The 14,334-nt window shown below is 40.5% G+C and overlaps 1 protein-coding gene across 2 annotated transcripts in view; it reads left to right on the forward strand.

Moving 5' to 3' along the window:
• The window catches only part of SYNPO2 (synaptopodin 2), an 86,264-nt gene that overhangs the window by 53,766 nt on the left and 18,164 nt on the right, over positions 1–14,334 (forward strand). For both annotated transcript variants that reach the window (XM_042811915.1, XM_042811917.1), the window contains exons 2-4: positions 1,438–1,589; positions 7,394–8,187; positions 11,351–13,527. In XM_042811915.1, the coding sequence (XP_042667849.1) occupies positions 1,438–1,589; positions 7,394–8,187; positions 11,351–13,527 (3,123 nt within the window). The remainder of the gene's footprint in view (positions 1–1,437; positions 1,590–7,393; positions 8,188–11,350; positions 13,528–14,334) is intronic.

Consider the following 14,334-nt stretch of genomic DNA (forward strand, 5'->3'; position numbering starts at 1 on the left):
TCTGTATTCACATGTTGCTGTGTCTTTTGAAAAAAAGCCATTCTAAATTCTTCTTAGTGTACACATTAAATATTTACGTACAGGCCTTGTACAATTTTAATAGTATACCTTCCTATTTCAAAAAACAGCAACAAAAAATCAACCAAAATCCTAGCTCATATATAAAGTAAAATACTAAACACTATCTAAACTGTCATTTCTTCCCAAAGTACAAGGATGTTTATGCTCTTGCCTAGGGGAAGATAAACATAGCAGCATACCACTCCATATTTGTAAATGTTAACTCCCCTGCAAGGTAGTAACCAGCTTCTGTATGCATGAGCCATCTGTTTTTTCACTGCTCAAAAAGCCATAATATGACATACAGATATGCTTAAATTGAAACAACAAAGATCTATGACCCCACCACAGGGGAAAAAAAAAAAAAAGAAAAAATGCAATCTCACTTATTCCACACATTGTTCGGACTCCAAGAAACTTCAGAACAGCCTTCAGAAATGATTCCTAGGCACTATTCTAGTGGCCTGTTAGGATACCAGGGGTAATTCTATAAGTCCATGGGAATACGTCACCCTCAAGTCCAGTATATATGAGAATGTGCTCTTCTAGAGTCAACGGAGATTGACTCTGCTGCCTTAAGTGTGGTAGATCTATGCTACTTCTAAAAAAAATTCCAAGCAAATGCTCTGATGATTTTATTCACCCTCATAACAGACTGGATAACATCTTAAACCATCGAATGCCCTTATAAGAGTATAAGTCATAGTAAAGTACTCCTGTAAGCATTCTGGTTAATATAATGTACTGTTTGCCAAATATGTACTTTAAAACTAGTAGTCAACTGTGGGTATAATGTGAGTGGTGATGAAGCTATCTAGGTTTTGTTATATAAAAACTATGATAAGCTATAACATGCAGTGGAAAAAAGGAGTGAAACAGGAAAAAACAAACAGTGTAGATTCTTGAATAAGTACTTAATGGGAGAGGTTAAACCATAACAGGAATCTTAATCTTTAATAAATCAGGGAACTTATTCAGATGACTAAACACGGATTTAGGATCTTCAGCCATTCTTCAGCCATATAATTTGGCAACTAAACCTTTAGTTGAGCATCTAAGGAAAAGTGTCCAATATACCAGGAATTTGTAAACCTGTAGCTTTAACAGCAAGCAGATATTGAAATTCTGCCCAGAGCAACCTGAAGTTAAATACTCTTCTTTTGAAATCTTGGCTTAGCAGTCTTCCATTCTGGGAGAAGCTAATGAAATTTTTGCCTTTCTGATAGATGCTAACTGACTGCTGTCCCTAACTTCTGTGTGTGTCTCTTTTTTTTTTTTTTTTTTTTTTTTTGTACAAAGTTAAGTTGGGAACATATTTCCTGCTGTTTTCAAATGAACAGTAAATGTGCAATATGGAATTTTGTTTTTGACTCATAGGTTCGCAACAAAAGCAAAGCAGCTAAGGCTGGCCTGTGTGAGGGGGATGAGGTGGTGTCTATCAATGGCAAACCCTGTGGAGACTTAACCTACGCTGAAGTTATCGTTCTGATGGAAAGCTTGACTGACGTCCTGCAGATGCTTATCAAGAGGTACAGGAATGCTCAGAATACTTTGGTGCAATTCTGTTCAGCATGCCACATAGAAAATGTTGGTGTTGAATGCAATTATTTTGCAGATATACAATGTGAGCTTCTGATAGTCTTACCGTTTGTGTCTTTAATTCTGTTTGTCTGCACTGAAAAGAGAGGGAGGACAGTATATTTGAAGGAATTAATGTACAGAATTCAAATGGCACAGTTCATACACAGAAGGTTAGAGTTTCCAAACATAACAGTTGTATTTCTTATTAACAATATTTGGTACTTAAAAGGAGTCCACTACCATATTTGCACACTGCAGAGTCTTGAGTTCAATTATTCTTTCCACTCCTTTGAAGTAGTGAAGTGTTGTTATTCCCCACAGATAGGGAAGTGAGGAATATAATAAACAAAAGCTGTATACATGGAGAAAGTGTGTTAGACAGATATGCATTGATGGTGACATGGCAAATGGTCTTCTTGGGTAGCACAATGTGTAGCAGCCAGGACAGAGAGAGGGCCTGGAAATCATGAATTATATTTTTGTAGATAATATACTCCACTAAATGAGGCAGGGAAAGTCACTTACGTTTTTCTGGGTCTCAGATTCTCCACTTACAAAAGTGACAGTGAAGTTCATTTTTCTTCAGAAATGCTTAGAGCATCTTACAATAGAGAACTTCCATGTAGATGTACAAGGAAGCCAGAAGACTGCTCATCAGTGCATCTACAAGTTCAGTCCTATAATGATCATCAACTTAATATATACTATCTTGTGTTCAGAACCACTGATAGTGAACACGTACTCACCAAATTGTGCATTCAGACAAGATGAAGTCTGTATTGCCTTCAGCGCGGTTAAGAAGAGCAAGAAAAGACCTGACACTTTTTTCTTCCATGTAGGGACCTGTAGCTGCCTCCAGAATTACTGTAGTCCTCCGTATCTGCTCTCACAAAGGCAGGAGCAGGAGGACAGGCAGGGTCAGGATTCCTCACAACAGCTAACAGCATCATTGGAAAGGCTGAAAAGACTGCTACAAAAAAGCTTCCCTGTTATTACCAAGGAAGTCTAAAAAAGCAAGTGACATTTCTCCATGTTTTCTGCAACCTGCGCAAGGGAAAATTCCAAAGTGCGTAGTGGTTCGAAGTCACTATCTGCCTTCAAAACAAAATGCTCGGAAAGAATATTCATTTTATTCATAACAGACATTTTGCATGGCCTGCCTGTGCATCTTGTTTAGAGCTAAGCATTGTATCAATGTGATGAGATCAGGGGAACAATGACAGCTGAGCATTATAGCTTATTTTCTACATGTTATGTAGCTCATTTCTGGTTCAGTAGCATATCATTTGAGTGTTCCTTGTGTGGTAACTACATTCCTGTTTTTAATTCATCAGATGACAACAATAAATGCACTTGTAAAAATGATATTTGTGGTTAACCAGCTGCCTTCTCTGCAGCCATACAAATACCTCCATATGCTTTGACTCCTGGCTGTTGCTGCTCCTTAAGTGACATTTCAATTGGTCTGAAGGTCCAATTACGCTCCAGCTCAAAGTGGCAGAATATCTACTCACTCAATTGCTTCTTCTTGAATGTATGGCAAACAATAAGACATTTCCTGAAAATCAGAGCTGAGCCAAAGTGTTAAGGACCACTGTTTCATGGAATGAAACTCTGTGCCTCTTAGAAATTTTAAGAAAATTGCGGTTGCTCAACAGTGTTCTGAAATTTTTAATGGAATTCACTATGAGAATCTGAGAATTACTTCTCGTCAGCTCATCTCCCAATTCCCAGCACTTTGTGTCAGTATCTTTTCTGGTAGGGAAGATTAAACTGAAACCCTTCTCCTCCTTTGCAACCCCTTTTGTAGGTAATATCCCTCTTAGTATTACCAACAGAAGGATTTTTCAGTAAGTGCCTTAGCACACTCAGAGCAATGAGAATCAAGTCATTTTTTCACAAGGAGCCACTTGTTAGCCATCTCAAGAAAAGACCAGGAATCATAAGAAAGGACTAATGCCTAATTAAAGTGGCTTTCCAACAGTGATCTCTGCATCTGAGCTTCTCTTGCTGGTAGAAAAGCCATCCCTTGTTAGATGCCAAAGGCAACATGGTGACCAAAGATCAGGATAAGGCTGAGGTACTTAATGCCGTCTTTGCCACAGTCTTTAATAGTAAGACTAGTTACTCCCTGGGCACACAGCCCCTTATACTGAGAATTAGGGATAAGGAACAGAATAGGCCCTGAATGATTCGCGATTAGATGATTTTGGACCTGCTCACAAGTCCATGGGACCAGATGGACTGCACCCTAGAGTGCTGAGGGAGTTGGGGATGTGGCTGCCAAGCCACTCTCCATCATCCTTCAACAGTCCTGGCTAATCGGGGATGTCCCCGCAGGTTGGAGACTGGCAAATGTGATACCCATCTTCAAATAGGGCCGAAAAATGATCCTGGTAGCTACAGACCTATCAGTCTCACCTCGGTGCCAGGGAAAGTTATGGAATGAATAATGCTGGGAGCCATCATAGACTAACTGAAGGTCAATCAGGGAATCAGGCTCAGTCAGCATGGGTTTATGAATGATAGATCCTGTTTGACAAACCTGATTTTGTTCTATGACACACTGACCAGCTTAGTGGATAAAGGTAAGGCTGTCAATGTGTCTATCTGGACTTCAGTGAAGTCTTTAACACTGTACCCCACTACATCCCTGCGGAGAAGCTGGCTGCCCACGGTTTGGATGGGCATACCCTCTGCTGGGTGAAACACTGGCTGGATGGCCAGGCCCAAAGAAACTCTTTGTTAAATCCAGTTGCCAGCTAGTCATGAGCGGTGTCTCCCAGGGCTCGGTTCTGGGGCCATTCCTATTCAGTGTCTTTATCAGTGATCTTCACGAGGGGATCGAATGCACCGACAGTAAGTTTGCAGATGACATCAAGTTGGGAGGGTGTGCTGATCTGCCAGAAAAAGGCACTACAGTGGGACCTGGATAGACTGGATCAATAGGCCAAGGTAAACTGTATGAGTTTCAATAAGGCCAATGTCGGGTCCTGCATTTTGGTCACAACAACCCCAGGCAACCATACAGGCTTGGGAAGGAGCGGCTGGAAAGCTGCATGATGGAAAGGGACCTTGGTGGACAGTTGGCTGAATTTGAGCCAACAGTGTGCCCAGGTGGCCAAGAAGGCCAATGGCATCCTGGCTTGTATCAGGAATGGTGTGGTGAGCAGGCCTAGGGAAGTCATCCTGCCCCTGTACTTGGCACTGGTGAGGCCTCACCTCAAGTACTGTGTTCAGTTTTGGGCACCTCACCACAGAAAGGAAATTGAGGTGCTAGAGCAGGTCCAAAGAAGGGCACCAAGGCTTGTGAAGGGCTTGGAGAATATGCCCAATGAGGAGCAACTGAGGGAACTGGGGTTGTTTAGTTTGGGGAAAAGGAGGCTGAGGGGAGACCTTATTGCCTTCTTCCAATATCTGAAAGGTGCTTACAGCGAGAGCGGGGTTGGTCTCTTCTCACTGGTGACAGGATGAGGGGAAATGGCCTCAAGTTGCACCAGGGTAAGGTTAGGTTGGGTATCGGGAAAAAATTCTTTACAGAAAGGGTTGTTAAGCACTGGAATAGGCTCCCCAGGCAGGTGGTTGAGTCACCATCCCTGGATGTGTTTTAAAATCGTTTGGATGTGGTGCTCAGGGACATGATTTAGTGGAGGGTTGTTAGAGTTAGGGCAGTATGGTCAGGTTGCAGTTGGACTTGATGACCTTTAAGGTCTTTTCTAATCTGAGCAATTCTATGATTCCATGATTTCTTCTTGGAAAGCTTCTGACTGTACCTGAACTACGTGCACAAAAGATCAGATTTTCAAAAGCTTTCATCATTGACCTGACTCTGCTCTTACTGAACTCACTGGGAGAAAAAATAGCTTTTAAATCAGGTTTTAAGATGCTACTTGGGCTTTGATGTCCAGAAGTTTTTCTAATCTGTAAGCTACAGTTACTGACCAGCAGTGCCCAGAAAATCTTTGGTTTGCAGGGCAAATACCCTCCAGATACCATGTTGGGGAGCATCTTACTGAGTGGTGCCAGCCATGCTCCCCTGCCCTTTTCACATCAGCATTAGCAACTCCTGAGCTTCAGCTGAGTCTAGAAAGAAAATTTTCTAGGGGAAGCAGGGAGCGTGCTCAATGCATACCTAAATGAAATACACCATGCAGGGAGTAAAACATGACTCTGAGACAAATCCTGCTGTGCTGACTCTGAATTTTGCTTCCTTCCTGGAATTATACAACGGGTGTTGTTCCTACAGTGAACTGTAAAGACATGAAATAAAAGTAATAATTTGTCCAAATAAAATCATAAATGACAATTAAGAGATCAGACCAAGTACTCTGCCTCTTGACACATGGACACACATTTATGTCTATATAGAGTAGAAGTATATCCATAAGTAGCAAGGGCCTTTTAAGGTGGAAATCTTTTCCTCTCACACAATCACTCAGCTACCAATAAAGGCTAACATTTAGCTGACCCATCCCCCAGTCTTATATCCTACATGGAAATGTTTATGGATTTCTGTAATTTATCTGTAGTTAAAAGCAGTGCAATTGATCATCCAAATAACATAACATGATGGAATCCAGCAACACTCACAAGGAGCTCCCTAAATCAAAATCTGTCTGACCATTACGTAGCTCCATATGTGGTGTAATGGATGTTACACATTTTGTGCTATTTGAGGCAGATCAAGACTTCTACAAACAGTATACCACATGGACAAAAATGCAAGTGTTATTGAAGCTTCTTCTATATACTGACAGATTTTTTTCTTCTATCTCTTCTTCCATGTTTTCTTTGTAGTGGTTCCAAACTTTCAAAATACTTGGGACTTGCTTTTGATTTCAGAAATCACTGTAATACTTGATCTGAGTACTTTACTGAGAATACCTATCACTCCTCTCATTTGAAAATGTGTTTTGCTACCTTCTAGTCAACAGAAAGCCTTAATAGCATACTGCAATTTGTCATTATGGCCCAGAGTATTGAAAGAGGAAGCTGGGAATCCTAAATTCAGTAAAACAGCCAAGTCCAGGGGAATGAATAGTTCAGGAGAGTTACTCTGAAGTATGTTGCAGACTTAATAAAGACACAGTAACATTTGACAATCAGGAATACATTTTCCCTTTAACTAGAAAATGTTGCATGGCTTCACTAATTTTTCTTGTTGGACCTCCGAAATGGGGCCAGAATGTTTTAATTATTCCATCGTATATTTGGATTATGATCCTCACAGGAATTCTTTGAATGTGTATTTTAAGTATCCATTCCCTCCCCCTCCCTGGCTTTCTCTGTCTCTCCTTATTCTCATCCAGTAGTTTATTCCTTAGAGAGTAAACTATTTGCTACAGCAACTATGCGTGAGTATGGTGCCTAAAACAGCTGGGGTAGTAGCCACAGTGCCAAAAATTAGGCACTGTTCTGGTGTCATGCGAAGTTAATTTTCTCATGCACATGTGAAATACGAAGCATTGTCTAAGAAGTCTCAGTAGAATCATTATAACAGAAATGTGTCTGAGAAAGCATTTCACTTTTCCTCTTACTGAACTGCTAACTTGAAGAATTTTGAAGTATTCATAGATGTTCTGAGACTTCTGCATTCTGGGAAAATTCTTCTCCTTAAATGGTCCTGCTAGCAGGTACAATTAACAGAGGGGGGAAAATACTATACAGAAATTGTTTTTCTTTGCAATTGTGTTTACAATTACTGTACTTACAGCAGCTTAATATCTTGAATTACTTATTTATGTATGTGCAGATCCTCCAGTGGAATAAATGAAACTTTGAGTGCTGAAAGAGAAAATGGAAAGCATGATAACGTAAAAAATGAGGACTATAGGGAGAGCACTACACTGCAGATTAATACAGCCAAAGAGATACCCCATGGAGACTTGTGCATCACAGAGATATACAGTGAGACTCACCAGGGAGCAGGAGAAAGCAACATACACTTTTCTGAAATGAAACAAGAGACCACACAAAGCCACAGAATTACTCCTAAAGTGATAGGCACCTCCAAAGCGCTTGTGACTGATGAATCTGTTTTCAGAGGGAAGATAGAAGAAAGAAGGCCAGGCAATATGGTTGAGTTGCAGTTATCCCTCTCAAATGATGGTCACAAGAGTACCAATGCTCCTGCTGTGACTCTCTTAGGGGCAGAAAAATGCACCCCTTCAGGAAGAGGACTCAGTGTACAAGAAGATGGGACCAACCCTGTAATCGCAATTCCCCTGAGTGTAAAAGAGGGCAACATCCAGTGGTCAAGCAAAGTAGTCCAGTTTTCTAGTAGCAAAGAGGTCAAGATGATCCAAAGTGCAGCTCCATCTATCCCCAGGGTGGAGGTGATCCTAGACTGTTCAGACAGAGAAAAAGAAGCACCCAAGTCTCTGGCTGAAAGGGGGTGTGTTGATTCTCAAGTGGAAGGAGGGCAGTCAGAAGCACCTCCTTCTCTCCCCTCCTTTGCAATCTCATCAGAAGGCACAGAGCAGGGAGAAGACAACCAGCACTCAGAAAGGGATCACAGACCTCTCAAGCACAGGGCAAGGCACGCAAGTAAGTACATCCCATCTAATCATTTGCACTGCCTGAGGATATGCCTTGTAACTTGAAACATCTCAGAATTTAGACTGCATTAGAAAACGTAGTTAGAGCTTCAGTCTGCAGTTTTTTAACTTTCTGTCTTCTAAACAATTCTTGCTTTATATAATTTTCCAGGGTAATGCAACTGGTAATGAGCCAAGAGTAAAGCCATGCCTTAACTGTGCTGAATAACTTTGTTTAGTAGACTTCCACTCTGAAATAATTTAATGACTTTGTCCAATTAAAAATACTTTTATTTCCAGAAAATGCTGAATTCTGCTGGCTTTCTCATACACACTAAGAGGCAATCTGTGGAATATTAACAAAGAAAAAAACACACAAACAAACAAACAAAAAACAACAAACCAGGTCGCTTGCACATATCTAAATGAATCCTGGGGGTTTCTGTTCACAGCAAAAATTTTGTGCTATTATTTGCATCATCTAAAATCAAAGCCATGGTATTGCTCTTAAAAGTTGATAATAAAAAAGGCTATTAGTAAAGCTTGATGTTGCCTGCAGACGAGATTTTGACAGACACTAGCATGTGTATAACTGTTACATGATCCTTTCAGCTTTGTCAGTCTTCTCTAGACTGTAAAGTGAACTTACTATTTCTTCTGACTCCTGTATCCAGAGGTCAACTACAAAATCCGTCCAAGAAGTTTACATGAAAGCTATTTTGAAACTGAATCCAATGTCAGTTTATTGAGTATAGATACGTAAAATTAATTTATTATTTTATTAATTTGATACCTTTTTATTAGTGGGTTGTTTTTTCCCAACAATGTTAAGAATCCTGACCAGGGATTTAATAACAGTATGGCAAAGCTGCTTGAATGCATGCAATGATATACTGTAGCAACAAACTATTTCATATGTAGTGTTGGAATTAGTCTGCTAACCCTTTGCTAATTCCTCTGTAAGCATATTTTTAGCATGATAACCATTTGTATCTTATTTGCAAGCGGATTAAGCAGTTACTTATGCTTAAGTGTCTGCTTCCAAACCACATATTTTAACATTTTAAATGGAGCGTATAAGAAGAGTGCACATACTTTACATTTTGGCTGCAAAGTTAGAACCATCTGTGGGACTGTGCCCGTATATCTTAGTGAACACAGTATTGCCCTTCTAATAAGGCGAGTTTGTAGAGCAAACTACATATTACTTCTTTCAAGTAATACGTATACTTTGCCTTTTTCTCATCCAAACTATGATAGTCCTAATTCTTTTTAACCTACTGGCATGCCATTATTTTTAGAAACTGATGCAATCTATCAAAATATTTGCTTTTATTATTATTTTTAAAATGTGATTTACACATTAGAACTATCACGTTGCTAAGCACAGAGGAATAGGCTGCATGCAGCAAATACCGTGCATATGACTTTTTTTTTTTTTTTTGTCAAATTAAAAGTTACAATGCAGCATTTTGGTCTAAACTACCAAAGAATATTTATTACAGACTTTACAGGTAAAATTTATGGTAAAGAAATAAATAGTAATTAGACTATATGTATCTGATTAATATTTCTTCTGGAAGCTTCTAAATCTATTGATTAAGTAACTGCAGATGAGTTAAGAAAAGATACACTAGCAAAACGAAAAGTTTCAGTTTTTGCTTTCCACAGTACTATGGGTTCCTGTTGAACTCCCCTCCTAGAAAAATACTCCCTACTGCTTGTGCAAAAGCGGCTTATTTGAAAGTGTGGAACTTAAATGCTGAAGGGTGACCATATCTGTTTGCAGAATCACTCTAAAGGTACAGGCCATAATTTCAAAACTGTCCCCGGTAAACACTGTAAGCATTTGACTTGTCAAAAGACTGAGCCAAGGATTTGGTGATTTGAACCTCTCAAAATAAAATACTACAAATTGCTGGTAAAGGCACCGTGCTCTTTTTGCTCTTACGGTGTTTAGAACCATTTGCTCTTATGGTTGTGAGAAGCACTGGTCTAGTCATGCTGTCATCTGGCATAATGGCAAAACTCCAAGTGTCTTTAATAGGAGAAGTATCAGGCTTCATCCTCTGACATAGAGAAAAGAATCATTAATAGAAAATACATCACAGTGCTTTCTTTAACAAGTTTGCTTTATTTGTACTAGCAGAAGATAATGATTAACTGCTTTATTTTCACAAATCAAAGGCACACCTCATCCTTTTGAAAATAACTGGAAGGGAGCCATTGATCTAGGCAGAATTAGCTTTTTATTTTAAAATCTAGCTTTTTAAAAGAGAGAAACTAGTGAGGTGGTCATGCTGATGTGCAGTGCATCTATCAGCTTTATAGATGCAGATACTCCTGTGTGCTCCCCACAGCTTGATGAAAACCAATAATTTATGCTTTAAGAAATATATATTATTTTGGTAGGAGCCTTCTCCACTCAGTTCTTAAATGTGTATTCATTCTTGCTGCATGGTAAAAATAAATGTTCTGAAGATGTTATATCCTATACAATTTGGGATTATGTTTGCACTCTCACTGTCTTTGAGGGAGCTGAAAATTAATAATTTCTTTATATATTTCCAGGGATATATATTTGCTTTTAAATAGCTAATACATATAAATATACCTATTTTTATCAACTACACAGCTTCTATAATGCAATAAACTCTTAAATGGTAGAAGCTGCTACCACTGTCAGACACAATACACAGTTTCATTTACTCTCAAATGTTAGACAGTCATGGTCCTGGCTGGCTGGGAATCTGCTGTAAGCCTAGCAACTGTGGTCAAACACTTGCTAAACACCAGATCACAGAAATTGAGTAAATGAGAAAATACTGCCTTCCTATTGCTGCTGAGATGACTGCTGGGAATGAAAATTGTGAAAATTAGAAGACACACCTACCATTCCTGTTGAAGTAAAGAAAGTGATGTAGCCTTCGAGCTTCTCTGGGTGTGGCCCTAAGGAAGGAATGCTGGATATGGAATTTGTACCACAGTTGTTATTGCGGGCAAAGCTTATGCATAACAATCCCTCCATGCACAAGAAAAGAAATGTTTTAATATGAGGGAGAGAGGCAGTATGCAAACTCCACTACAGACAGATGCATAACCACTTGCTAATAAACTGCATCTATTTCTGTGGGCTGCATGCAATTAAACTTGCATGTTGATTCTTTCCACAGGACTCCGGAGAAGTGAGAGCCTGTCAGAGAAGCAGGTTAAAGAAGCCAAATCTAAATGTAAAAGTATTGCATTGCTGCTGACGGCAGCTCCCAACCCCAATTCCAAGGGGGTGTTGATGTTCAAGAAGCGTCGGCAAAGGGCGAGGAAATATACTTTAGTCAGCTACGGGACTGGGGAGCTGGAACGTGACGAAGACGAGGGTGAAGAAGGTGAAGTTGAAGACGGAGACAAAGAAAATACTTTTGAAGTGAGTTTACTTGCAACAAGTGAGTCAGAAATAGATGAAGATTTCTTCTCTGACATTGACAACGACAAGAAGATTGTGACATTTGATTGGGACAGTGGTTTACTTGAGGTTGAAAAGAAGACAAAAAGTGGAGACGAGATGCAGACGCTTCCAGAGACAACAGGTAAAGGAGCCCTCATGTTTGCCAGGAGACGGCAGAGGATGGATCAGATTACAGCTGAGCAAGAGGAGATGAAGGCACGCACAGTGCATGCAGAGGAACAAAGGGAAGTCACGGTGTCAGAGAACTTCCAGAAAGTAAGCTCCTCAGCATGTCAAACAAAAGAGGAAGAAATGTTAAGACAGCAACCCTGCATAAGCAAAAGCTACGCAGATGTGAACCAGAATGATGGTAAAATTGTACAACAAAATGGGTTTGGCTTAGCACCAGACACAAGCCTCTCTTTTCAGTCTTCTGAGGCTCAAAAAGCAGCATCTTTGAACAGAACAGCTAAACCCTTCCCTTTCGGGGTTCAAAACCGAGCAGCTGCACCATTTTCACCCACGAGAAATGTCACTAGTCCTCTTTCAGATTTACCAGCACCACCTCCCTACTGCTCTATCAGCCCACCACCAGAGGCTTTATACAGACCTCTATCAGCTCCTGCAGCAAGCAAAGCTGCGCCAATTCTCTGGTCACACACAGAGCCAACCGAACGCATAGCATCCAGAGATGAGAGGATTGCAGTGCCAGCCAAAAGAACTGGGATACTGCAAGAAGCAAAGAGAAGGAGCACATCAAAGCCTATGTTCTCTTTCAAAGAAGCACCCAAAGTAAGTCCAAATCCTGCCCTGTTGTCCCTTGTACACAATGCAGAAGGCAAAAAAGGTTCTGGAGCTGGTTTTGAGTCAGGACCTGAAGAAGACTACCTCAGTTTGGGAGCAGAAGCTTGCAATTTCATGCAGAGTCAAGCATCTAAGCAAAAGGCCCCTCCTCCTACTGCTCCAAAGCCTTCCCTCAAGGTCTCTCCTGCTGCTGGTACCCCAGTTTCACCCGTTTGGTCACCAGCTGGGGCTTCTAACAAGGCTCCTTCTTTCCCAGCTCCAGCCTCACCGCAGGCAGCATACCCTGCACCACTCAAATCCCCACAGTACCCTCATTCTCCCTCTGCCAATCCTCCGAATACTCTCAACCTATCAGGTCCTTTCAAAGGGCCACAGGCAAACCTAGCTAGTCCAAACCACCCAGCCAAGACACCAACCACCCCAAGTGCTGGAGAAACAAAACCCTTTGAGATGCCGCCAGAGATGAGGGGAAAAGGAGCACAATTATTTGCCAGAAGACACTCTCGAATGGAGAAGTATGTGGTTGATTCACAAACTGTGCAAGCAAACATGGCACGAGCCTCATCTCCAACTCCATCTTTACCAGCTTCTTGGAAATATTCATCTAATGTCCGAGCACCTCCACCTGTTGCTTATAATCCCATACATAGTCCATCTTATCCTCCTGCTGCCACCAAGCCTTTCCCTAAGTCCACTGCTGCTACTAAAAACACCAAAAGAAAACCTAAGAAAGGTCTCAATGCTTTGGATATTATGAAACATCAACCTTATCAACTTGATGCATCGTTATTTACTTTTCAACCTCCTAGTAATAAGGAAAGTCTAGCTATTAAGCAGATACCAAAGTTGCCCATTTCAAAGCAAGCTACACCCTTACGACTGCCTGGTTCTGCATCTCCTACAAACGTCCGGGCATCTTCAGTGTACTCTGTGCCAGCCTACAGTTCGCAACCATCGTACCAATCAAATGCCTCCACCCCAGTAAATGAATCATATATGCCGACAGGCTATTCTGCATTTTCTAAGCCAGAATCCACTACATCCTCTTTGTTTACTGCTCCGAGGCCAAAATTTTCAGCAAAGAAAGCTGGCGTCATTGCACAGGTGTGGAAGCCATCTGTTATTGAAGAGTAAACACTATAGCTAAAACTTAGTGTCCATCTTGCTTGCAATGCATTATTGTTTGCAGTAGTAGCTGGGCACACAAAGAGTGTCAAGAGTATTCCTTAGCTTATGTAATATCTTCAGACGTATCACCTCAAATCTGGGTCCAAAATACTTGAACTTTTTTAAGGAATCAAAATAGATACAAATTCTAGCATATTTATGCACATTATCAGATGCTTTATACACATAAAAACCTGCAATAAATAGACACCATTGTGTTAAGTAAGCAGGACACTAGGTTTTTGCTTTAAGTTGACTACAACAGAAACAACAGTAAGCAGTACTCTTGGTTTATCAAACTAATAGAGAAGAGCTTTATTTCTATCCCCCACCCCAATTATGTCCAAATGACCTAGGGATTTGAGGACTCTTTTTTTTTAAGTGCCTTATTAAATGCTATTAATAATAACATGTATTACTAACATACATAGTCTAAAATAGGTGAAGTATTAGACTCTGACTGATCACTAGCAGAATACAGCAGGATATACCTTTGGGTATGCGTGGAGTCCCACCAACTTCAGTCAGAATCTGTCTTGGCTCAAAGGTCCTTCCATAGGAATCTGATCAATCGGTCAGGGGCTTAGTTTGCAAGTTATGTGGATCAGCTGTGATCCAAAATCATGAATTGCCTCTGTGATTTCACAGAGAATGTGCTATAAGAGATGCAAGAATATTCTGTGGAAGACTAATTTAAAGTAGATGGGATGACAGCTGGGAAATATTGTTAAACATTTCCCATTT

Source organism: Centrocercus urophasianus, unplaced genomic scaffold, assembly GCF_019232065.1.
Source record: "Centrocercus urophasianus isolate 14NV4802_14NV808 unplaced genomic scaffold, USGS_Curo_1.0 seq_13, whole genome shotgun sequence".
NCBI classification, from domain to species: domain Eukaryota; kingdom Metazoa; phylum Chordata; class Aves; order Galliformes; family Phasianidae; genus Centrocercus; species Centrocercus urophasianus.